Raw genomic sequence first — 26,487 nt, forward strand, 5'->3', positions numbered from 1 at the left:
TCATGGCCCACCGGCGATTTCACTGTGGAATCAATAATCAAAGGGGCTGACGCGAGGATCCCTTTACGCACAACCCGCCGAAGTTGTAGCCTCCGTTTTTATCTGCCGCTCACGTGTTGAGCCCCTGCTTTCCATTAGTGTCAGTGTCATGAGCGGGCTGTGTGCCTTCACTGTGATCACCATGCCATAACAGCCAATAGGCCTGTACAGTCGATCAGGCACATTTACTCACCATTCACGTTCGCCCGGAGCCATGAGTGTCACACGGCTCGCTAGCGGTCCCTGGTGGTGGCCACCTGGTCGTTCATAGGAGAGATCGTCCCTCTTGAGTCTGTTAAATACATCAGACCAGTGTCAGCGAAAACAGATGGGTGCTTATAATTTGTAGTACAGGACTATATAAATAACATTTGCCTTGACCATAGCTTTTGACTAATACGACTAAACATGCATCTGGAGTCTGGCTAGCAGTTAAAGTAAAAGGTCAATATGTGAGAAAAATAAACCATAATTAATTGCCTATACTAGTATATGAATGTGATTAATACAGCCAATATATATTGCACAAGATTTAACAAAGAAGAATTGCACTTATTGTAGGCCTATACAATTTAAAAGAAACATCAAGCACAGAACTATAAGCTTATTATGGCGATATGGTTATGATATGATAGTGCATATCTATTCTAGTGATATCTATTGCATGTCTGGATTCATATTCTACTGCTACTCCTGTGATTTCTCCATTTTTCCCATTAGAGGGTTATTTTGGGAAGTTTTCATCGAGGGTCTAAGAATAGAAGGTGTCATGTGGTACAGATTGTAACCTGTTTTGAGGCAAATTTTGTGATTTTTTGTGATATTTTGGGTAAAATAACTAGCACTGGTGTGATTTGTCACACCATTTGTCTATTAAAGTGAACTGTAAATAAGTTGATAAATAAGATCTTGAATAACACAAAGCTTAAATCTTATGAATATGAATAACAACCTTCCACTGACTTTTATATAGTTTGCCAAAGGACACAGAAAGGAATACAGGCTTGATTAATCATCCATGTATCCTTTATGAAATAGGAAAAGCTCATGGACACATGATTTATATATCTCCATCTCAATTCACCTAACTGACAAACATCAAAAAGTGATTTCTGGGAAGGATTTCCACTTCACTTCATCTCAGTCTTGGACTACAGTACTTCAGTGCTCTGCTGTGTCTCAGTTTGACATTTGTTCTTTTGTTCTACCACCCCGATGTCTGACGCCTCTCTTGTGATAGCTCATCTTATGTGCTTTTGTGCATCTCTATAAAGCCTTCTGGCTTTGCCGCCTTGCTGGTTCTGCTTTATGGCAAGTGTGGAATCCACTTAATCTGTTGCATACACAGTTCCTTCATTCTTTAGACATTGGACACAAACAGCTTTTCCTGTTCCAAACTTCTCATTGCATCAGCTCTCTTCCTCACCATCATTTTTTCTCTCACTATCTTGGTGATGAATATTTATTAGCCTGTCACAGTGTCTTCTCTGAACTCAGAACAACACATTCATCAGCACAGCCTCAGCAATGCTTTAATCCTCCAGCGGTTTTTCAGTACATCACATAATTTCTTCCCAAAGATTTGTTCAGTCTCTGGGCTGTTGTTTTATTTGAAACTATAAAAGAGCGGTGCGGAGCACTCACAGACTCAATGTAATTTTAAAGCCATTATATTGCAATCAACACCATTATTATTATAAGCACTAAAGCAACACATCTGAGCTATAGTGTAACAGCCTTGGGAATAATGTGCTGTGTTTTTACAGCATATTTATAGGCCTTAAGATAAGCACAAGGCAAATGACTCAGCCTCACAACCAACAGGTGAGCCAACAAATATGGTGGTCATAACATTATGACCATCTGGCTAATATGAGTAGGTCCCCCTTTTGCTGCCAAAACAGCCCTGACCTGTTGATGCATGGGCTCCACTAGACCTCTGAAAGTATGCTGCTGTATCTGGCACCAAGCCATCAGCAGTAGATCCTTTAAGTCCTGTAATGTCCTTTATTGCCCAAAGCAGCACACTGCTTCCGCCGGCTTGCTGTCTTCCCACAGTGTGTCTTGGTGCAATGTCTTCCATAGGTAAGCGACGCACATGCACACGGCCATCCACATGATGTAAAAGAAGATGTGATTCATCAGACCAGGCCACCTTCTTCCATTGCTCCATGGTCCAGTTCTGATGCTCACGTGCCCATTGTAGGCGCTTTTGGCAGTGGACACAGTCAGCATGGCACCCTGACTGGTCTGCAGCTACGCACCACTGTACACAACAAACTGCGATGCACTGTGTTCTGACACCTTTCTACCAGAATCAGCAGTAACTTTTTCAGCAATTCAAGCTACAGAAGCTCTTCTACTGGATCAGACAACACGGGCCAGCGTTCACTCCCCACATGCATCAATGAGCCTTGGCCCCCCATGGCCCTGTCGCCGGTTCACCGGTTTTCCTTCCTTGGTCCACTTTTGGTAGGTCCTCACCACTGCAGACTGGGAACATCCCACAACAGCTGTAGTTTTTCAGATGCTCTGACCCAGTCTTCTAGCCATCACAATTTGGCCCTTGTCAAAGTAGCTCAGATCCTTACGCTTGTCCATTTTTTCTGCTTCCAACATATCAACTTCAAGGACAAAATGTTCACTTGCTGCCAAATATATCCCAACCACTCCCAGGTGCCATTGTAATTAAATAATAATTGTTATTCACGTCACCTGTTAGTGGTCATAATGTTATGGCTGATCAGTGTATGAGTTTATGTATCACTGTTAGGCATAGATGGTCAATATGGTGTTACTTATGTCTTAGTCATTGCCATCTTCAGACATCAGGGTCTTCAGCATTTGTTTAATATATTAGTATTAGTGCTAATACATTCTATTATTAGCATTAATGTAACTAAATGCAATCAGAATAACAACTTTTTTGTTGAACGTTAATTAGCTAAATGATCATTTTTTATACAATGATGAAATACAACCCTTTCAGTTAAGTGTCACACAGTTGTTATTGACAACTGTATTAAAAATATTTACCCAGGTATGTCTCCAAAAATTCCTTTTGAAGTCTGTAATGTTTCACATAAACTTATGTATACAGTGTGTGGAGTACGTATCAAATATGATTTGAAAAATGTCTAACTGGAGAGGAAATTTACACTAATGTACACTGTTCCACCATAGAACTGTGCTTTAAAATATTAATTTGCTAAAGTATGAAGTATCTGCAAATATAAATCAATTATATAATACACACACACACACACACACACACACACACATATATATATATATATATATATATATATATATATACAGTTTCAAAATCTCTCCTCTAACATTAAATCTTTAACATTAAGCATTCTAAGCGATCTGGGTTTAAAAAATTGTTTGTGGTTGGTGCAAAATAAAATGAGGAATCTATTACATGTGAACCGCATTGAAATGAACGAAAGGAAAATATCATGCAGAAACAGAAGTATACACTTCACCTATGAAGCAAAAAATGACAGGCAAGAGATTGTTCTGTGATGAAAAGAAAACCATTGTTAAAAGCTCAGAGAGCTGCTACAACATCACAGCAGCACAAAGAACAGTTTCAGTCAGTATCATAAGAGGCTTAGAGACAACAGATAGGTCATTGTTGTCAATCAAGCATGAACAGTTATAACAGTGCCATGATACATTTATGACACACAGTGTTGTAAAGTGATATATGTATTATGCAGCCTTTTTCTAAAAATACTACTGTATTAAATTTATAGTTAGAATTTGAAAAGATGGTGAAGTGTTTAAAACACAATACAACATCTCTGTGTGGCATTAAGGATGTGAAATCATACAAAACATTAGACCTCAAAAGCAGCTGTTCAAAGAAGGAGACTAGAGGATACAAGATGTTTTTGGAGTGCAAGTATATGGCACACACAATTCACAGCAAGACCGCTGCATATGTTGTTCTTCAGAGCGTATTCTTCCTCACAGATAATGATTTATCCTCCGGTTGTTTGTAAACCAACAGTCATGTGTTCTTGAAATGTATTAATTAAAGGTAAATTGATTAAAAGTTGCTAATTACTTGGAGGTAGTATTACTGTTTATATGGGGTGTATATTTACCTGACATGACCAAGCAGGACTTACCAAAATAAAGGTAAATGATTATTGCAGGATTATGATGTTATTAATGTATCAGAATAATAACAGATATCATTCCAGCTAAACCTGATTTTTCTTATAGTGGTGATGTTATTATTTGTATTGTTGTGTACTATTATTGTTTGAAATTCTGTTTCTGCTGACATAATCAGAGTTCAACAAAATTGGATTTTGAAGCTCACAATAAAAATTTTTGTACTGAAATTCCAAAATATTGTCTTGTTGTATTGTCTTGTTACTGTTTTAGCATTATTTCATATTTTACTTGACTTTTGTTTTGTTTGTTATTTTGTTTGTTTTTTGCAAATAAATTTGCAAAATTTTCTAAAACATGTTTTTGTCATTATGGGTTATACTGTATAGATTGATGGGTAAAAATAGCAGTTTCATCAATTTACATTTAAATCTACGACACATTAGAGTGTACACAAACTGAAGGGGTTTGAATACTTTCTAAAATAAAATATGCAGAATGATAAAGTTCATTTTGAATTCAATTTTATATTTTTTTCATTTTCTTCACAGTCTGACATCTTTATTTGACCTAATGTCAATACTCTGTCAAACCTAAGATAAGGCTTAAGAGGAATTTTAACTTTTTTGTTTAGTGGCCATTGGACACCCAACAGTAAAATCAGCTTATCTATTTTACACTGATTCTGTTAAGCCAACTACCAGAGCCTGATTGTTTGAAATAAACAAACAAGCTCTGCTAGAATTCCTCCTATTTTATAAGAGCTTTTTTAGATTTTAATGAAACAACATCCACATCACCAGAAGTGGACGGATAAGTCCTTCAGGGGGCATAATGCATATGCATATATTATGCGTACTCAAAAACCATTTGTACTGTACACCATTTCCTGCACATGAGTTGGTATTTATGAATGCAGAATGTGTGGTGAGACTGTGTGCACCTCACGCATTCTTTCAAAGTGAACAAAGTTAGATACAGTTAAGTGAAAATGCAAAATAAAGAGGACGGAGAATTGAACATAAAACAAAATAGCCAACTTCACGGAGCTTGCATTTATTATTATCATCCTATGTTTTGCTGTTTACACAGAAAAAAATTATAAATGTAAATAACTGTGCTTTTGTGCACAATGTTTCCTTTAGCATTGTTTAGTATTTTATCCTCATTATTTATTGTGAGGCATTCTGTACATTTTTTTGGTATTATTTTAATATTTACTAATCACAATTTCAGCAGAAAAGAAGAGAAAGAGACAGAAAGAAAGATCATTATTTTAATAAAAGGTTTTAAAGAGTATAAAATTTGTGACAGGATAATGAGACTCATACAAAGGGCTAATTGAAAGTGGCAAATGAATCAACGTCATGCTTTGAGAGGGAGATGGGGAAAGAGGTTAGGTTTTTGAAGGAAGGGATGATAAGAAAACATAAGACGAGGAAAAAAAACAGGAAAAAGAGTGAAAAGCTATGCCTAAAGAAAAACAGACTCTACAAAGAACTAGTATTATTGCCTAACAGTTGTATGCCTCTGATCCAATCTAATTAGTTCCTTGAGTCCAAGTGAATGTCTGGGCCAAATTTGAGAAAGTCCCTCAAGGTGTTACTGAAATATCACCTTCATGAAAATGAGATGTATAAACATGGACATATGTATGGACAACCCAAAAACATAATCCCTCCGGCCCTGGATGTTGCCAGTGCAGAGGTATAAAAATAAAACAGGTCTGTAATCCCAACAGCAGAGCAGAGTTTAGAGTATCCTCTAAGGCCCCTTTGCCCGGCAGATGATGCACATAGGAGAATCTGTATGATGGCTGAATAACTCTGCTACTGACTGAGTCAACAAATGTTAAATATAAATTGTGCTGTGCATTAACCCAAAAGACAGCAGATGGTAGTAGTGAGCTAGTAAAACTAAAAGACGACAGCAAAATTATTCTTTTTAAGGGGTGTTAAAAAAGTTGTGGAAGTATTAAGTTAAAAAGCATACTTTCTCTGTCAGCATAGCATGTTCTGTCCTTTATCGTGAACTGCTGCTCATTTGGCAATACCAAAGTCTTTCTCAGTTTCCAGTGCTGCAGGGATATGGTGGGAGTTGAGGAGTTCTTTATGCAACAGCAACAAAACAAAAAACTGCAGCAGTGGATCATATTGATCCAACATCAACAAGAACAAATATAATTTTGTATTTTCTTGACAGTCACACATGTTCTGAATTAAAGAATTAAATAACCGTAAGAAATAATAAAAAGACTACATTTCTTTTTTTTCTTTTTTTTACATAAAGCTTGCCATTATCTCTGCTGTTTGAGGACATACACTAGTTGTGCAACTACAGGTATCCAGTAGTTGCACAACTAGTGAATGTCCCCAGTTGCCCTGGACTTTCCCATATTCTTAAAATCCTTCAACCCAGCCTGTTTCAGAACTGTATATAAGAAAGAGTCAAACCAGTAGAATTCTCACAGACAAGATATTCCAGGATTAAGACTTACTCTATTCCCTACAGGTAGTGCACAGTAAGTTTTAATTTTTATTTGGTAACAGAACCTGATGAACATAAATCTATGTGTATAATTTTATATTTTTAATGATGAACTTTTTTTTCTTTTAGACATCTGTAACCATGAAGTTGCTTCTAGCAGGAATTGTTCTGATTCTAATTGTGGAAACCAACGCTGAGTGGTACAAGTTTCCTGTTGAAGCTGCTCAAGGTTAGAAACAAGGCCTTCATTACGTCTTTACAAGAACAATGTGTATAATTGTGTGCCTTATATGTGGGATGTAGAGTTTTAAATTATATATTTTATTTTCTGAATTCTCTCATTTGTTTTACTAAACCTTGTCCTTTGTCCTTCTGATCAGGAGCTCATGATATGTGGCGAGCCTACAGTGACATGAGGGAGGCCAACTGGAAAAACTCAGACAAATACTTTCATGCAAGAGGAAACTATGATGCTTCACAGAGGGGAGCCGGGGGGAGATGGGCAGCTGAAGTTATCAGGTGAGGAGCAAAGAGTAGAAAAATATTAGTTGCACATGAGTTTTTCTTTTCTTTTTTTTTTTTTTGTTTGTTTTTTAACAAGAAATTCTTGTTTTTTAAAGCTGCTGATGGCTCTAAGAGCCATTTGGATTGGCTTTATTCTTATCTCTTCCAACGACCCTTTTACTTTGTTGAGTTGTGCGACACTTTTATCATTATTGGCCATTTATTACTTTCCATCTATATGGTACCATTAGATGACATAATTGAAAATATGTATTTCTATTTAAATGACAACGTGATCAGAGTTTCATCTGATTAATATAAAGCTCAAAATGTGCTGAAGCGAAATATAGATAAATCTGGTAATCATAGGTCCAGACTTCCTCTCAGCCTCTTTGTTCACTACCCTCTAACAGTATCTTTTGAATTATGTGAAGTTATGGTGCTGTCCTGTTGTAATAATAAGAAGAAGAAGAAGGAGAAGGAGAAGAATAATAACTATTGTTATTGTTGTTGTTGTTGTTGTTGTGTTTTGAAGTGCTTGTTTTGTCCCAGGCTTGTGCTGATGTTCATTGTCTATTTTCCTTTTCCAGTAATGGCAGAGAGTGGGTGCAGGAAAAATTGGGTCATGGTGCCGAGGACTCTGAGGCTGATCAGAGAGCAAACCGCTGGGGGCAGGAGGGAAGAGATCCCAACCATTTCAGGCCAGAGGGACTTCCTGACAAATACTGATGACAAAAGCATTTGACTTCTAATAAAAGTAATGAAAGAAATTTCTAGTGTTGACAATAGATGTCTTGTTTTGTCATTTCATTTTCCCTGTTGTAGTTACTCTGTTATGTTTTGCTGTTACTGTACACCTCTGACCCCCTGCCTCTTGATCACCAGCCATCATTACTGTAGAAGAGAACATGTTCTTGGATAATTTATGACTGAATACATTTTTTATTTGTCCAAATCAATATCACATTAAGTCAAATATATTAAGTGCAATATAATGACTCCAATATCAGTGCTTCAAATTATTCTCCCAGACAAAAAGGGCACTGATGGATGATTGAAAAAAACACAACACAGCAGTGACAAAATGATTTTTTAAGCAACATTCTGTTTATACACATAGAGGTCTCACTATGTTGTCAGATGGCTGATGATCGTGTATCTTGACTGCATAATAAAATTGGCTGCTACCCTTCTTTTATTTTAAATTTAATCAAATAATAATAATTTAAAAGCCAACATATTGATATCAATATTCCTCGTCTATATATTTTAGCATACTTAATTGTTAGATCATAAGTTACTACTTTTTTGAAAATGTAACCTATTCATTGTTGGTTAAAAAAAAAAAAAAACAACAAAAAAAAAAAAATTGTCTTATAAAAGGGATTAAGGCTTGTTCCCTGTTGCATTTGTGGATATTATGCAACAGATTTCAGCCCTGTGTCTGTGTGACCGCACGCCTGGGACTTCATTCAGGCGTAATGTCAAGACATGGCCACTCAGTGGCAGTGCTAGCCTCCAACTTACATCTGAGGTTGAAAAGCTTGAGAGGGAATCTACTTTGTTGTTACATTAAACTTTTTTAGTTTAATGTAATTATAAAAAATAATGTTTTTTCCAACACAGCATGGAAAACAGCAAAAAAGCCAAGGCTGATCCAATGTTTTCTACTGTCGTTGATACAATTTTGCAATTCACAAAAATGTGACATATCTTTCCACAAACAGGTTCACTGTTACTCTGGAATATCCACAAAACTCAGAGTGAAAAGTGATCTATGGAACTACTTTCTAGAGAAGAAATAAACCCTTTGATCTTTTTTTCTGTTAAGACACATTTCTGTTAAATTTTTAATATGTAATATTTCAGTGCTTTGAGCACCTCAAATGAAATTCCGTTCACTTCTATTGTATTGGGGTCAACAGAGAAATGTGAGTTGGATATCTCCAAACCTGCTGCATGGATATAATTAGAGCTGAGAGGTTTCATGCTGATCATTTTACAAAACTTTCAAATTCCTCAAGGATTCTTCGGGGTCATGCACACACATGGGTCTTATCATTTATTCTGGTTCATTCATCTGGTAATTACATGAAACCACCAACTACAATGTTCCAACAGAAATAGTAAAGCTGAAGGTTGCCACCACTTACATTAACAGCAACTAGAAAACGTATTTCGTGCTGGAAGTGCTGTGTGGATGCTGAAACCCAAAGAAAAGTGGAAATCCTGAGCTGAAAATTGCTGAAAAACAGCTGTATTAACTGAAATGCATTGCTTTGAAAACTTGGAGGCTGAAATGTAAGACTGGAGCTGGAAGCTGAAGTGCTTTAGCTGAAGAAGTTGAGAGCTGAAACATGTTGCTTGGTAGCTGGTCACAATATTGTAATTAACCGATTAAAGTAGATTTTCTATTGCGTGTAAATTGTTGTTGACTCAACAAGAAAATGCCATTTCATTTGGATCTCTTTGTATTTCATTTGCATATTAATATAACTAAATGTTAGCCATTAGTAGTTAGTTAACCTCTAAGAGTAGTTGACTATATGTATAGATGGGTTTCCCAGTTCCAATCAATTGATGATGTGTGCACACCACTGGGGTAGAAAACACATTTCCATTGTGCCATATTAACGTATCACTTTCACTATTTAGAATTAAAGCAACTTGCTAAATGCCTGTGAAATTACTGTTTGGAGGTAAATGTGTATGCTATACACATCCTTGTATTGCATATCTTTTTTTTCTTTTTTTTTAAATCACACACCACCTTTGACAGATAAGTCAGGCTTCTAATACATACATACTCCAGAAGTAGTGATAATGCTACACGCATTAGCTCCACACAGAGAGTGTCCAAAAACATCAAATGGCAGCATGGGTTAAACAAATGGGTCAAACTCCCTGGTAAGAAAAATATCTTGTCAGACAAAAAACAAAGCATATGTTGCCTTGATTTAAGATGTTTCATCTTACCTAGAAATTTCACTTTTTTTCTATGCTGCTTTTCTTCTTCTCTCATCTCCACCACCCTCTCTCTCTTTTCCTCTGTGTCCTCATCTTGTCACAAAGCTGAGCTTTGTTTGATGCAGTCTCATTCTCATCTGTATCAGTCAAGAAAGTAAACACAAGGTCATTTAATATGGGTCTGGATACTTAAGGATAATCTTTTTTTCAGTTTTAAACTAAAATTGAAAAAATTAGAAAATGGGTCTGGGTATTATTGACTTACCTCATTTCAACATGATTTACAAAGCTTTACACAAACTGAATTGAAAGAAGACCGTTTCAATGTTTTCTGGTCTGATGTGGATGGTGGAAATTACAGAACCCTTCCAGTGACAATTGAGTTTTTAACCTTGTTAACACGCCCATATGATGATTTTTATATGATAGAAGACATGAGCGAAATGAGCAGTCAAGGCCATGGCGGTGCATTTCCACCTTGGAACTGCAGGGAACCATTGACAGTCTCATAATAACAGATTCAGACAGAGAGGGATTCATAGGACATATACTTATGGAACCAATCCCATCAGCTTGTGGGGACGGGGGCAGACAAAATAAAGCCAGAACCTTGTCCATACAGAAAGCTACAGTTTGCTTTAGCACAACCTCCAACACTGTGTCAGTCACTGCCGGTTGCGAGCCAACAAACAGCATAAACAGATAAAAGATGCTAATTAAGCTAGCCCTTCTGATATGTCTGCTAGTCGCTGATTTTGGTGCACAAGAGACTCCTCGCCTGAGTCTGGGTCTGACTGAGGCTCAAACATGCGGCTGAGGCTCTCAGACGTTTCCTCCACTAATCATCATTTCACCTGTCATCCTAGTGTAAGCAGCAGTGGTGGGCGGCCATAAGGTCTGATCTAGATTTCTTAATCAGGAAGGGGACGTGGTTATAGCTCCAGTTTTTGATTTATTTTAATTTTTTTTATGCGGGAAGACCATGTTAAACAAAAATATGAATAATAGCAGAGTATTTTACATATCTTAAAACATGTCTGGGGAGTTGAATGGAGCTACAACCTGTTACCTGTATCACGCTTCGGTGGATTCATGTAGGCCTGTATGTCTGGTTTGTTGGCATAATCAAGGAAACAGCTGTGTTAGGTAAAGATTTTGTAGTAACCACAAGATCACTCACTCCGCCCCCACAATCAAGGACGCAGGTGATAACCTTTGATGATACCATGGGAAAGACTGTGACCTTGGCGTTGTGCAATATCTTTGTTAGTTTAGAAAACCGAGATGGGGGACCTCGGTTTTTTTTTTTCTCTCTATGAACCGAATGTATTGCACAATATGACATATCGGTTAAGGTTAGTTAGCTAATCTTATTAATCAATTAACGCAATTAAAACCAAGTTGTGCTTTATTCGGTCAGACTATATAGTGTCAGGTTAGTGCAGCAAAAACAGTTGATTAATGGGCCTAATTTGAGTATTTGTTTTCCAGTACATTTTTATGGTGGTAACGGATTACTCCTCGTCTGAGTGACAGTGGGGGTGCAGGGGGCGTATTCACCTACCAGACAACTGCAGTGGGCTCCTCTTTTGTTATGCTCGTTCCGGGGCGCCGCTGTCAGGCACCGAGCCTCCGTAGCGTTACGGTTTCAGTCATACGCTGAGTGATGCGAGACCGGGCAGCGCCACCCCTCACAAATCCGAAACGGAGGTGACTTGACCAGCATATGACATTATCCAGGTAAGACACGGTTGTATTAAAACGTCATAATGACACCGCTGATCATCGATAAACATCGGTGAACCCCGAGTGAGGCGGCAGCGTCTCTCCTCCAAGGCACCCGGAGGAGCGGCGGATGGATGCTGATCGCTCAGCCTGTGGATCTGTCCTCAGCGTCGGTGTTAACAACGGGGCGTTGAGCTTTGGCCGAAAACCTTTCTGCTTTGAAAGTCTAGCGTGTAATTTGATGGCATCAGAGGGTATCCCAGTTAAAAGATTGGAAATGCCTTTGGAAGTCAGCTCCCACCTCATGCTACAATCCACGGTGATTCATCCGTGCACAGCGCAGTCTACGCCTAAAATTATCGATTGTAGTTATATTGCCATAGGCCTTTAGTGTCTCATCAGAGTAGGAAGGTCATTAATTTTTAGATGCCCTTAATGGTCCAATTCCTTCCTTGCATCGTTTTATTAAACGGCACCTTAGGCATTTGCAGGCTCCTGTAAGTTCTCTTTGCGGAAATGGCTTTTTCAACCCTGATACCTGCTCATTTCTTTATATCCTGTTCATTCTATTACCCCAATACTTGTCTAACATTTGTATGACATATTGTTGTGTAGTTGAATTCCTCCCATCCACGGTGCCATCGCAGCACTGAAGTTGAAACTGTGTGAGGTACACTACACAATTGCATGATAGCCTCTGTTGGAAATACTGGTTTCAAGTTGTTTAGGAAGCCTACCACTGAACATAGTGGTAGGCTTTTAGGTATTTCAAGCATGTATTTGGTGGAGGATTTGTTTATCCTTTAGTGCCTACTGTGTACCACTCTGTGCCAGTACCAGCCACAAGGGAGGGCAGTTGCTGACAGGCGTTGTGTCTGGCTGTTTATTGTTCAGAGGGAGCTGGGGGACAGGCCCACATGATCTGCTTTGCATCATACAATGTTACGTCCTTATTGTCTGCCCTCATCCAGTCATGCAGAATGCTTTTCAAGTAGCCTCTGTCCACTTGCGATATGATATATCCTCAGGCCGTCTGATGTTTACAGTGCAAGTCTTGTTTTGTTGGTTTCTTTCATAACCGCAATATTGTCCCTGGGGTTGATGCAGCCCACACATGTGAAACAGCATTAGGTTACTGATAGTGGTGTAAACCTTACAGGTTGATACATAAAGAATTTAAATCTTTCAGACTGTTTTTTTATTTAGCAATACTTCAAATGATTCAACATGATTGGTCGCCTCAGTAATATATAATCATTGGATAAATATAACAGAACAACAACAAAAAACCAAGAAAAAAAACATTTGTATTCCACTGAAAGGAAACCATGAGTTGATATTTGGATCGTAGTTGATGAGATTAAAAGGACCCATTTTAGGCTCTTTATTGAAACTTTATGCACCTTGATAAATGAATGAGAAATCACAACCTATGTAGCCAAAGAAAGTAATCACTCACACCTCACCAGAATAAACGTGAAAGGGGGAGCTTGTGCAGTGAGGAGTGTAGAACAGACAGACAGAGAGGGAGAACTGTGGCTGTGGCGTAGCTGAGGAAGAGTGTGATGACCAGCGCTACGGAGGATGAGAGCAGATAGAGAAGAGTAATGTATGGCTATTAGAGAAAGTGAGGGGCCCCGGGGAGCCATGATGGAAATCTATAAGGCCTTAGAGGATGCACATAGCATGTTGACTTGCTGTTATGTTGAAAGTAGAGATGCTAAGTTTTCATCACTACCCCCCCCCCCCCCCCCCCCCCCACCATTTCCTTTAGGTCTGTTCTCACTGTCACTGTCCTCTTGTGTATATCTGTTTCACTCCCCTGCTCTGTCTCACCATCTCTGCAGCCCAGAACATTTTTTTGAGTAACACCTGCACTGAAGGGCAAACACCCTCCCTAAAGTCTGCTGGGATCTTATTCATGCTGCAGCCCAGCTGGAGGATACTAATTTTGACTCCAGGGGAGGAAACACAATGGGGCAACAGCCTCCAGCCCTGCTGCACAAATTATGAGGGGATAATAAGAACTATTTGTACATTTTTGATTAAATCATGACCCTATCAAGGCAATTGATCTACACACACTTAGGTTTGCCTGATTGTGGATGGCAGTGCCATAAGGAAATCAGTTCTCTACTACATAATGTCTCGTAATATCTTTCTAAAAGCAAGGTATTAAAACCTATAGATAAGACTACAGGGTGGGTGTTCATTTTCATGTTGCAAAACTGTTACAAAGGCAAAAAGGTAACTGAAACGATGATTCGTGATTAGGCTTTTGTAAGATAAGTGGCGCTGCAGTGTTGGTATGGACAATTGTTCTGCTGTAGAATAGCTTTGTGTGAGCAATTAAAGCGAGCACATTTCAGTCTATCACAGGATTTAGCACGTCAAAGATAAGCTGTAAACCACACTGTTGCTGTGTCTTAACTAGCAAACAAAGATGTGCTGAGGGATTACAAATGAGGGGGCTCGGTATAATTTTCACCTTAGAGCTTGTTGTAGGTTAATCCACTGGGAATTAATTTATTTGAATATAATTTTTTACCTGTTTCAAAACACAGGGACTAACTACTCTGACAGAAAAAGATTGCATGTCCACCCAAAAGCAGAATTAAGTTCTGTCCACTGATTGTTTCAGCACTGTGATGGACTTTAGATTTGTTGTCTACAAACATAGTGAACTGTCTCAACCCTGTCTCAGATAAATTACATTTACATATTATTAAATTGTTTTCCCAGTTATGTTGTGGTGACAGATATAATCACTGGCTGGATTATGGTCAGAGGCAATATTTTTTCAAATGAATGACACACTAAATTTATGGACTACATCGCACTCCCTGTGAGTTGTTTATTGTGGATGGTGGGCAAACAGAGCATGTGACTGTGACACTAGAAACTGGGGTTTGTGTCCTGCTTCCCATCTATGTTTCTGGTTTAGAGAACAAAAGCACTTTGGTTAAGATAAGAGAAAAAATGTGGTTTTGGTTAATAAAACATGTGTCTGAAGATACTTGGACTTTTTAGTATAAAACCTATATGATCTTTCCCCCAAATGCTGTGGGTGCCTTAACATAATTTTTTTTTTTTTTTACATAATGCTCTAGTCACTAGAGGTAAATATTGTACTTAAAGATCAGATATTTTGGTGTAAAACAAATACACTGTTACACACATTTAACAGTATCAGCATTATTGCAACAATATGTTAACCAGCTCCATTTCATCATTATATTAATAAAAACATAATCTGGCCGGCATGACGATTACTTCAAAGTGTGCTTGCTATTGTAGATTAGTTGCTTGTCTACGTAAGGAGGAAATCTGAGCATCAAGTCTTAAATTGATGATGTTACCAGGCAACATTTTTTTTATTGATTTTTGTTTTACTGTTGGTCTGATGCACCAATGAACTCATATTATTTGTATGAGTTATTATGTCCTCATTGTTTTTATGTGAATGTTGGGTGCATTGCATTGAATCACAAAACATCCCTCTATTCCAGTAATATCACTATGGTGTCATATTGTCCTATGAGCTGTTCCATTATTCACTGTCTGTGGAGGATTTATCCCCAGATGACATCATCATTACAGTGAGCTGTACAATATTATAAAAAATCAGATGCTCATGAATCACATTTTATGAATTTTCATACACTGATTTTAACGGAGTCTGACTAACTTTAATGTTTGTGCAGTCATGTCTTACACAAAGTCCTTATATTCCCACAAAGGAATTTTTTTTCCAGAAATGAACTTGGTTAGCAGGTTGCCCTTGTTGATTCAGATTCCCCCCGGTATGAGCTCTTTGAGTGCTATGTAGCTGCATTCAGCTGTATCAAGCATAATTTAGAATTAAATCTATGCAAACACTTTGTTATGGCCACCTAGATTTTTTTAACAGTGAGTAAGAATTTAGAGCTGACAGAAGCATTTCGCCTCTACATGTGCTGAACCTTTTTATCTCCACTGGTTGTGTTTCATAAGGTAATTTCACGTAGCGCTGTAACCTAATACATCTACAGAGTATGTTTGTCAGTTCATCGATTGTCCTTGGCTGTTCTGTTCTGCATAGTAAGGACTTAAATCTTTTGTTTTTGACAGTCAGCTACCAAGTTGACCTTTTGAATTCAAATTTTTATCCAGTGATCATGTTGCAATGAATAGATTGAGTCATATTTTTAAAATGTAAGCAATCTGACTTAGATATTGCTTTTTAAAGTTGTATATGTGTATAGTTATAGTTGCATATCTGATCAAGGAAATAATTCTCCATATAATAATCGTACAAAATGGCAGACCATTTAACAGTTACAGTCAGTTTTCCCTAAATAAAGCATGAATATCCTGAAAGAGCTGGGTCAGCCCTTGTTGTCCAGCTCTTGACATTGTTCTAGTATCATACACATGAATATGACAGCCATATTAGTGTTACTCAAGTTGTTTTGACAGTGCTGTCTCATACGATTTGAGTTTTTCCTTGAAAGTGTGAACTGTGTCTCTGCCTCAGTCATGTTTTTTTTTTAAACTCTCTCTAGACTCCTTTGATCAGAGAGACAAAGCTATTGCCTATAGCTTTCATTCACTGGATTATATTGATTTGAAGTGGCTTGATCTTGTCTTTGAGAGGCCACGCGTTATTCTCGATTAAATGTTGACTTTTGGGTCAGGCATATGACTTGTTATTATCTGTACTAAGGTAAAGAAAACATGCAGAATCCAGGTCACAATCTGTGGATCAGTCAGGCATGGTTAAGGGGGCAATATTTCAACATTTCTTGTTTCATTGTTTGTGACAATTGTAAAAATGTGAGCCTGTCTTGTTTTTAGATTGTTGTATTTTCTTAGGAAGGACAAGAACCTAGGGAGGTCTGTGACGCTTCAGCTGGTGTATAGATAGCATGCAAGGTCAATTTTCACATTGTTTCTATTCAAAGATGAAGGAAACGAGAAAGACACTCACCTCTGTGCCAGTGATAAGGCAGCGAGCTACCTTCTAGAGTATGTATCACCTTTCTTCACTATGACATGTTCTTCTTGTGATATTCCCTTCTTATTGTCTTGCTGTCCTGCTGTAAACACCATTATGATTTGAGAAGTCAGTCTCCAGAATGCACAAAGCACTTGTCTTTACTCCCTTGACATTCTTCAACACATCAGTGACCCGTATTTTCAAGTAATCAATATCGTAGCAGTGACTAGTTGAGGCATGGAGAGGTTTGTGAGAGATGCTGCAGGCCAGCCGGATGTGTTATTTACAATTTCCTGAGTGTTCAAAATGACCCTGCTGAGTCAAATGTGAAGGCCGAGGCCACCTTGTCTCTGGTGTAAGATCCTCAAAGTACACAGCCAGTGTGCTAAATCTCCTTTGAGTGTCTCCTTACTAGACAAACACAATATTATCGTCACTGCTGCCTTAAATACCACATCACCTCCACACATACACTTACACAATCCAGATTCCACTGGTCCTCATATGTGTTCTTTTTTGACTGCTGCTTGTGATGCAAAAATGTTGTTTGTCTTCTCATCAGAAACCTTCTTTTTGCTTACTTCTTTTCAATTTCAATTCAGGGGGCGGAATCTTTTTTGATCTTCAGACATAATTGAATGTAGGGCAACGCTTAAAAGAGAGACAGTTGCTTTAAAATCAGTAACATTTAAGCATACCTTTGCAACCTGAATGTATTGAAGTTACAAAAAATATGAATTAATTCCTACATGTAGCCTTTTATGATAATTAGTGCTTTTTACATTTTACAGCCAATCCTGCTCAGCACATAAACATTTGTAATATTAAGATTTGTAACTCCTTAAAAACAGTAACGTGTACTAGAAATTCTGTATGTTTGAAAACCTGATTCCAGTTTATGTGTTTGTTACCATAAAGCTCATGAAGCAAGCAGCATCATATCCTCTCTCAGACTCAAAGTATCCAAAGATGGATCTCTGCTGGCAATTAATGTAGTGTCTTTCTGGTGAGCTCCATCTGGAACTGGTATCAGGGTTTCATTTCAAAGAAAATATATTTTTTGGCCCTGGCTTTAGGTCTCAACCAGCTGATACCATAGGCCACTTCTTTACCTGGTCTCCCTTAGCATGATGATGATTTTTATTGCCCTTGCCTTTTATGAATTATGCTTCTCCCCACGCCCACCCCAACATGTTAGAGCTCATGTCTTAACTGTCCTGCTGAGACACTAAGGGAAACATGCAACCAACACACATCTTCAAGCTGTCTCTCTACCCTAAACCAACAACAGATTTCTCTTTTTTGCATGTCAGTGTGGAAATATGGAATGGTACTTCATGGTACCACATGAAGAGTGTGTTCTTTCTTACTATTCCCTTGTTAAATTTATAATTAATGAGTAGGTGAATTACATCATTTAAACTACTGATAATTTTTCCAAGTGTGGTGGAGTCCCCTAGAATCAATGAGGTGATGCATACACATCATTTCACCTCTCTTTATGGTATTACCATGTAAATGAGTCGAAATCAGTTTCACACTCTTTAACTAAATCAGGTCACATTGGGAGGAAAGCAGAGTGGCTAAGACAGACCAAAAAAAAAAATTAAAAAACAGAAAAGGAAAGAACAAAAGAAACCCCTCTTTCACAGTGCTTGGTAAAAAGAGAAACCCATTCATAGCTGCGTTGATCATAGGTGGCACCAAAGAATTGCTCCGAGGTGACATCCAAAGAGAAAGCAGAGAATGAGAAGCATTCAAACAACCTTACTTGTGAACTGGATCTGTCTGAATGACATCAGTCTGCTTTCCTTTCACAGTTGTGTCCTTGGTGAGCTCAGTATAATTCTGATAAATCTGATGAATTTGACAATATGAATGTACTGACAATGCAGTTTTTCTATTAACTCTTCTTTACTCTTTAGTATATTTTCATTTACTTTATTGTCAGAGTAAATCTTTGAGTAATCAGAGTGTATGAAATGAGAATCCAATATCAAATTTGCTTATCAAATCCAAATCCTTTCAAATCCTGTACTGGCTAGGTTACACTGTGAATGTTTGTATGTAACCTAAGTAATAAAGAACTTTATACCTTATGTTCAAAGACTTAGTTGAGATCTGTAATTGCATTTTATTGTCTGAGAAAACAAAAAGCCCAGTTTTGACTGACAGGCTAATTAACTTAATGTTCACAACCTAACAAGCAAGAAGAGATAAAAAGATTTGAAAAGAGATTATGTAGCTTCAGAGCTTAGTGTATCTTGAACATTTAGTAAGGATAGAATTGGATCCAAAATGGAACCCAACCCTGATATTGAGCTATATTGACTTCTGTGGTACCGTACATGTTCTTGTGGGGTAGAAGAACATGAAAAACATAAACCATAAAAATAGATGCAAGCAGGAGTCCAAGGCACCAAGCCAGAGTGTATCAACCAAGATGGATTACTCATTGAGACAGTGAGGACATGCCAGTGCTGAAAGCACAAGCTGCAGGAGGTGTGCCAAGTTTTGCTGACATGTTTATGAAGAGGCACATGTGGCATGTGTACATACACATGCGTAGCGCAGTACTTACTGATAACTATTAAACAGAGTTTTAAGTTGAATCAGAGGATCTTATTTTGTTATTCACAAAGTCCTCCTGCAAAAAATATGCAGTTATCTGACAGGCCATACTACTCAGGCTTTAATCCTTTTAGTTAAACTTTTACATTTTGCTGACATTTTAATCAGTGAGGTCATTTTCTGATGTAATTGTTTTCAAGATACAACACAGTATTTGTTTGGTTCATCATTAGTTTGGCTTTCATAATTCTCAGCATGTTTTTTGCAAACTAGTAGTATGAGTGTGCATGTACATTTTTGCATGCATTTTTCCAGACAGATCATGGTAGATGACACTTTGGAGTAGTGTCAGTCTTCCTCCATAGGATTTTAAGATTTTTCTTGACAAAAGGGTATTCAATATGGAGAGGCTCTAATTAGAGGAACTAACCTTGACAAACAGTTGGTATAGTTAGTTTTTAAGTTATTTGTGTGGGGTTTAGTGCTAGTGTGTATGCATGACCTTAATATACCCATTTTACCTACCCTCCTGCTGTGCTGCGAGTCATAAGATGACTCTGCTCCCCTGGTATGCTGTCACTTATCCCATTACTAAGGCCTAAGATGCATTCACCAAGCCAGCTCATTAGCTACCGCATTTGTTTGAGGAGCAGCATGGCATTAGCATTTAGATGTGCAAAGAGCCTCACCTGCTGCTGTCATTATTGGGCTGCGCAGACGAATTCACATCTGGTAAATTTTGTTTCTCAACAGTGAGAGTTTGCTGCTATGCGAAGTAATAGTGTAGTCTATAAAATGCAGAGGTAAATGTATTTCCATATAAAATGTAGCATACTGTACTTATTCAAGCATGACGATTGTGAACCAGACTGAATTTTGAATTGCTCTGGAGTCCCAGTGTCTGGGCCATTATTTCTATAGACATGTTTGTTGATTGACAGCCTGGATGATTGCTCATCATTTGTGTGATAAAGTTGATGGAGAGAAACCAGATGGTTGTTTTACCTTCTATGTGAGACTTCCCAGAGAAAGAAAGGGAAATGGGGAACCATGCAGATAAAAAAACAAAAAACAAATAAAAGTTGCAAGAAAAAAGGGGAGATGTGAGAGAGAGACAGAGCATTGTTTCCCACAGAATTTGATTCTTATGTGTGGCTGCAACTGAGTGGGACAGAAATGACTGATGGCCAGTCTGCCTATGACAGACAGGTCCATTGCCAATGTGTTTTGAGAGAGAGAGAGAGAGAGAGAGAATGGGGTAAAAAAGCGTGAAAATGGGGCTGAGCAAAGCATTGCACTGCACATAGTTGTACAATAAGATATGATTTTACCCATTTGAAATAGTAAAAAATCAATATGTGGCGGTCATATGGCAGACACAAATCAATCAATGTATGGGAAACACTGGAGAGAGAGGGCAAAGCACAGAATATAATAGAGAAAGATAATGTATAATTGCATGCAAATTAACAAGGGACTTTTATCATATCAAGGGGATTGATTCTCAGTAAGATCAGTAGGACTAGCAGCTCTTTCACTGTACAAGATGTTTCTTGATTCAGTGTTTGATATACAAAAAAATACTGGTTATGCTTGATTGTGCTCAAATCTTCATGATCAATACACATGAATTTTAACCTGTCAATGAATGGAAATGAACTGGAAAAATCCTTGAGAGTTAGTAGATGAACCAAGCACCTGAAAAAGACAGCTGGGTGTACCTCCTAAACAAATCCCTTGGACAGAAGCACATTCCAGTGCTTTGGATAGCACATTAACATTAACCCTCTGACTGGAGAAAGGGTGATAAGGTTATCTGACAAGACAGGCAGTCAAGCAGAGGCTGATGTGCAGACGTCCATCTATGCTTCTGTGCTGATGTGGGATCTGGTGAAGGTTGAGGAAAAAAAAATCTGACACATCAGAACCTCAGTAACACTTCAAAGGACAGACTCAGCAGGTTTTTTTGTTCTCTGGCCCAAACCTTCCTCTCTGTTCTGGGTTCTTGTTATGTAGGCCATCTTTCTATTGCTATTATTCACTCCCTTTAGAGGTGAAAGTATTGTAGCAGGAAAAAATCCTTTAACACCATAGCACTGTCAAAGAGCAGCTACTGTGACTGTGGCTTCTATTTCTGGTCCCATTCTGTTGTTTGTTGGTGTATGGATACGAGGTCAAGTATGGATGACGTAACAATACATCAGTATATTTCTAGGGCAGGTTCGCTCTAGATATATTTTTAGGAAATGTCAAAACCTATATAAAAACCTTGAAGTATTTGAGGGTGAAGCACTAAAATACTAAAGTTCACAGTAGATACACTTATGACAGTCAAAAATAATATAACTAGAAAACACCAAATTTATGTAGTAACCTATTTATTACAGTATTTTGTTTTGTTACTGTCATTTCTTACGTTCTACCATGATACATTGCAATGTTTTGAAACTACAATTGAATGGATCAGTACAGGAGTCAACAGGTCTGTCTAGGTGGGTGCAGTGATTGTATCAATGAGTGTCTTCACATGCATGTCAATATCCAGTCATTACTCTGGAGACTCGATTATGTTGTTATTGAGATTGTGCTGGTAAACATACATTGTACTCATTGGCTCTGTGCTTTGCAACCCTGATGAAATACCTGGAATTTGCTGACTAAAGTGTTGTTAGTGAGGACTCAATTTATTGTATTTGCCTTGTTAAGTAATATTGGAGAATTATTTTGAATATTGCATTAAATAACTTAACAAACATATCAGGGTACAAAACAAGATACAAACATATGATTAAAAATGAGACACAAGATCATATAATCCGTCAGCCCAAGCCTGTCATATCACTTTCCCATAGCAACTCACTGCGTCCAATCGGCCCTGAAGATGTAATGCTGCCCAGAGGGCGTATTGTAACCTCTTGTATTATAAAGACTATGATGGCCAAAGCTCTTGTCAGGGAACAATCACCACCACCTGCTCCCTGCAAGAAACAATGTTCGGTGGCAGAGAAAACTTACAAATAGCCCATATTTTGATATTGGTAGGCTAGCGAATGTTTTGAAGTCAGTTTAATAGTAAGTCTTTCAGATGGATGAGAAAATGGCAGTTTGAATCCATGCATTATTGGATGTTGTTTTACTAATGTTCAGCTAACACCTCAAGAGACCAAGGGACAACCCTGATTTCTAATGTGCTCAATAACAGGAAAGACATCCAGAGTTGTATATTGGAGAACAGTGAGGATTCACAAATGGCTTTCAGTTTCCTGAGAGATAAGTAGATGATAAATATGGTGGTGTCTCATCTTAAAGGCAGCACCGCAAACTTAAAAGGTACATATCCCTTTCGAGGGTAAACAAATAGACAAGGTCAAAACAATACTGAATGAAGCTCAGATCAGTGGGAAGGTGAAAGTTAAGTGCTGTCTCATGTTAGTCTCTTTATTTTAAAGAGCGGACAATCAATGATAGCAGGTTCCAGTCTTCTCTTTTCTTTTCTCATTTTCTTTATATCTTACTGTGCAAATTTTAACATCTTTTAATCAGAGGTACCTTTAATAACATAAACAAATTCCCCAAGAGGAAAAGCAAAGTTTTGGCTTAGCCATGTATTCAGACAATGTTTCTTTAACATATTGAACATCTCTAGACGCATAAACCAACAGCACTGAGCATGTAGTACACTGCATTAAACTAATTTCCAAAGCACGGCATCAAAGAGTTTCTTTCTGATTTTGGTTCAAGATTAATTTCAAAGGTCAGAAAAGAGGTTCCACACCTCAGCAATAAACTCATAAACAGTCTGTTGGTTTGGTCCTACATGCTGAAATTGGAGCCGTCTGTGCTGACCTCTCTGCCTCGGGTGTATTGAGGCTTGCTGAAGAATACTAATGAGAGAATTAATAGAGGTCGGTTTGCACTGAATAGATAATGAATTTGAAAATAATTAAAATAATTAAATATGAGTTCTTGTGTCAGTGCTGCAGTACTGCTTTATCATTACCTTGCCATGATGTTATGCACAATATGATACACCATATTCTTGAAGAGGGTCACTGGAATAATTTGTTTCCTCTTAACGGTGACTGCCAAAGAGAACTGAGACATCCTAACTGGACTCTTAGCATCTAGTGGAATTGTCATTTCATCCCCTGTTCCATCTTTAGGTGCCTTAGGTCTGTAATATAGAGAAAAGCGAGCTTAGTTATTGCTTCCGGACAGGACGTCACATCAGCGTGGCAATGAGCAACCTTGTAAAATGTTGATATAGTGTTAAACACCAAGGAACAGCTTATGCAAGGTTTCAGAGTGAACAGGTTACTATAAGCCTTTGTCTGTCACGAGAGATGAGGGAGAGAGGTTCAATGAGGATAGATTCCCTGCTGAAGATGGGCTCTTACGAGCTGGGCTGTCTGTATGCATACAAGTGTGCTGTGTAGCTGTCAGCTTGCTTTTATGTGTGTTTGTTTTTGTGCACATGTGTATATATATATATATATATATATATATATAGTACAGAGGTCATTTTCATAATAATGCCGTTTGTAACAAAAAACATTGCCATGCCAACCATAAGAGGACATTCTGACCATTTGTTGGTTCCAGGTGTGATAATTTGTTACTTTTCTTTGCCTAACGTGAGAGCATTTTATTGAATATTTTTATGTTTTGGATTGGTCTTGGTTCTAGTGTTCTAGGAAATTATGATGGAAATTATTTCAGTTTTCTAATGTTTTATATACCAAACTATTAACATATCAAACATATAATCAGCAGATTAACTGATTATAAATACTAATGTACCAAGGTGCAGAAAAGAACAGATCAGGTCCCAGCTCAATGCAAAATCACATTTGGCATTTCTTGTTGCTGTGTCAAAGGGCTCAGTCATTAATGTCAAATCCAGAGCAGTTGAACGTGAAAAACTGAAAGAATAGTCTAATTAACCCATCCAGCAATTAAGAAGTTACCCCTTCAGGATTTCTGTTGTAGGTTTAGGGCTAGTACTCGGGCACAGATAAATACGATGTTGATGGTGAATCACAAAATGTAGAACTGTGTTTACATTTTAGCAAGCAGTTGTTTTTTGTGTGATGGTATGTGCCACAAGTTACCCCAAGTTACCATCTAAACATTTGGTGTATTTGATAACCTACATGGTGTTGTCTGACTATAACTAAGCCTGAAATAGGATACAGTATTTCTTCCTTGATGCAACTACTTTGAAAATAAAGAATGTTCTTTTTAATTGCAGATAATTATGCTTAATAAGCCTATTGCCATCATCATTTGAGAAACCTGTGTTTCCTTGATTGTAATGTGTCTCAGGGCTGTAATAGGTGAAGGGAGAATAGTTACAGGTGGTGGAGCTGTCTCATAATCAGCCAATGGACCCATGAGTTGTTCATTTTTCTCTGTAGAATTTATGTTTTGGATGAAGTCACATGTCGATGTGCTTCTACTTTCTGAGTTGGATATTCATGGTTGATTGTCGCAGTGCAGTAAAACAACTCTTGGACACTGTGATTGGTCAGGGATGATTTATGACATTGGCGGGGGAAGTCTGGAAAGTGGAAACAAAGACAATACCATCAGTTATTAATTAAAAAAATTATGATTCATGTATCTGGATTTAGGCAAGTACAGAAACTGCAACAAATGCGGTTTTGCCATATATGTCTCACAGTACATACGCTGATATGCTGCAAGGAATAAGGCTATACAGTTGTTTAGGATTCCTAGATTCCTAGCAGCAGACTCAAGTATCCTTTGGGTTGGTTGTAAGTGTGATCTGCTGAGTGTTTTGTCTCAAACACTGTATAGCTGCAGTGTGCTGCAGTGTGAGTTGGACCTTTGGGACCACTACAAGCCTCAGGGCTGTATGCAAGTAGAGGGAATGGAGTCATGATGAACTACAGCAGCAGTGGTTAGGTGGGAGAGGCACCATCATTGTAACTACTTCTAATACACTCTCTCTCTCTCTCTCTCTCTCTCTCTCTCTCTCTCTCTCTCTCTCTCTCTCTCTCTCTCTCTCTCTCTCTCTCTCTCTCTCTCTCTCTCTCTCTCTCTCTCTATGTATTTCTCACCTTGTGGGGACAGAAATCTCTTCACACCATCACTGTGGGGACACACCTGAAAATAGAAATTGGGTCCCAACAAGATTAACTACTTGTTACTCTGAGGACAAAGACTTAGTTTTTGGGTTAAGGTAAAGTAAGTGATGGGGTCAAGAATGTTTTATGTTTGTTTAAGCCTCCAGGGAATCGTCAGAAGTACAGTACAAATTGTCATTGAAAATGAGGAAAAAAAACATGTCTTACATATCTACCAAACATTGTATTCCCTTGGAAGAATGAGTCAGCGAGTGTTGATCACTTGCAGTTCAAACACCCGTTTTGCTCCTCTCTTAATTCCCTCTGTCCAAGATTTGGCCAGATAAACCAATGAATTTCTGCTGAGGAATCAATAGCATATAAGTTGTTTTGAAACCTTCTTTAAAGCCAGCTATTTTTTGAATAATATGTGTCTCTGAACAGGTAATTATTGCATAGCTAAGTAGAAACCTTTTGATATTTTTTTGTGTCATCTGGGAATTATGGCAGATTAGCTGTTCTGTTATTTGGTGAATAGCTACCACTGTTGCTGTCTTCTACACATCTTACACCTGCCTGTTTTTTTACCTCCTTCTGACGGTTTCACTGCACACAACGCAATCCCCACTGGCTACTGTAAAAGAGCCATCATACGGACACCAACAGTGTGTGTGCTGCTAGTGTGTTTTCTGGTTGATCTGATCCAAGTGCTGAGTGCGGACAGCAACCGTGAGGCTGTCACAAGGGGACTCAGGCCGTGAGGATGAGATGTGGCATTTGGTCTTGGCTTTGTGGCAGATGGTGAAGCCCTCCTGTCAGAGTTTGGGAAAATACAGCAGAGCTAATGTTGCTGCTTCAGGTTTGCTGTAACTACCTGCAATCTTGTTACAGGTTAGTCACTCTCGTGTAGCCACCTCTGGCTTTCAGTGGAGGTCTGGAAAGATTCCTAGATCTAGATGCTGATAAGAACAGATTAAATGTCAAATATTGCTTGTT

At 38.1% G+C, this 26,487-nt stretch overlaps 3 protein-coding genes across 10 annotated transcripts in view; 2 read left to right on the forward strand and 1 right to left on the reverse strand.

Annotated features, from left to right (window-relative positions):
- The window catches only part of saa (serum amyloid A), a 323,028-nt gene extending 315,079 nt beyond the window's left edge, over positions 1-7,949 (forward strand). For 3 of the 5 annotated variants that reach the window (XM_071488636.1, XM_071488634.1, XM_071488635.1), the window contains exons 2-4: positions 6,787-6,886; positions 7,038-7,176; positions 7,752-7,949. In XM_071488636.1, coding sequence (XP_071344737.1) covers positions 6,799-6,886; positions 7,038-7,176; positions 7,752-7,890 — 366 coding nt within the window. In that variant the 5' untranslated portion in view covers positions 6,787-6,798 and the 3' untranslated portion in view covers positions 7,891-7,949. Of the gene's footprint in view, positions 1-6,541; positions 6,692-6,786; positions 6,887-7,037; positions 7,177-7,751 lie in introns of those variants that run through there. The other 2 variants (XM_071488632.1, XM_071488633.1) reach the window with 2 other exon arrangements.
- The window catches only part of syt7b (synaptotagmin VIIb), a 100,499-nt gene extending 88,673 nt beyond the window's left edge, over positions 1-11,826 (reverse strand). Inside the window, exons 1-3 of one of the 2 annotated variants that reach the window (XM_071488620.1) lie at positions 11,693-11,826; positions 10,138-10,265; positions 233-331 (exon numbers count right to left, since the gene is read on the reverse strand). The gene's annotated coding sequence lies outside the window, so the exon portion shown is untranslated. The other variant, XM_071488619.1, reaches the window with a different exon arrangement.
- Positions 11,732-26,487, forward strand: part of apba2b (amyloid beta (A4) precursor protein-binding, family A, member 2b) — a 60,388-nt gene continuing 45,632 nt past the window's right edge. For 2 of the 3 annotated variants that reach the window (XM_071488613.1, XM_071488615.1), the window contains exon 1: positions 11,738-11,868. The gene's annotated coding sequence lies outside the window, so the exon portion shown is untranslated. Of the gene's footprint in view, positions 11,869-26,487 lie in introns of all 3 variants that reach the window. The other variant, XM_071488614.1, reaches the window with a different exon arrangement.

Source organism: Trachinotus anak, unplaced genomic scaffold (assembly GCF_046630095.1).
Source record: "Trachinotus anak isolate AG129_WGS33_773 ecotype Australia unplaced genomic scaffold, CSIRO_AGI_Tana_v1 ptg000011l, whole genome shotgun sequence".
Taxonomy (NCBI): domain Eukaryota; kingdom Metazoa; phylum Chordata; class Actinopteri; order Carangiformes; family Carangidae; genus Trachinotus; species Trachinotus anak.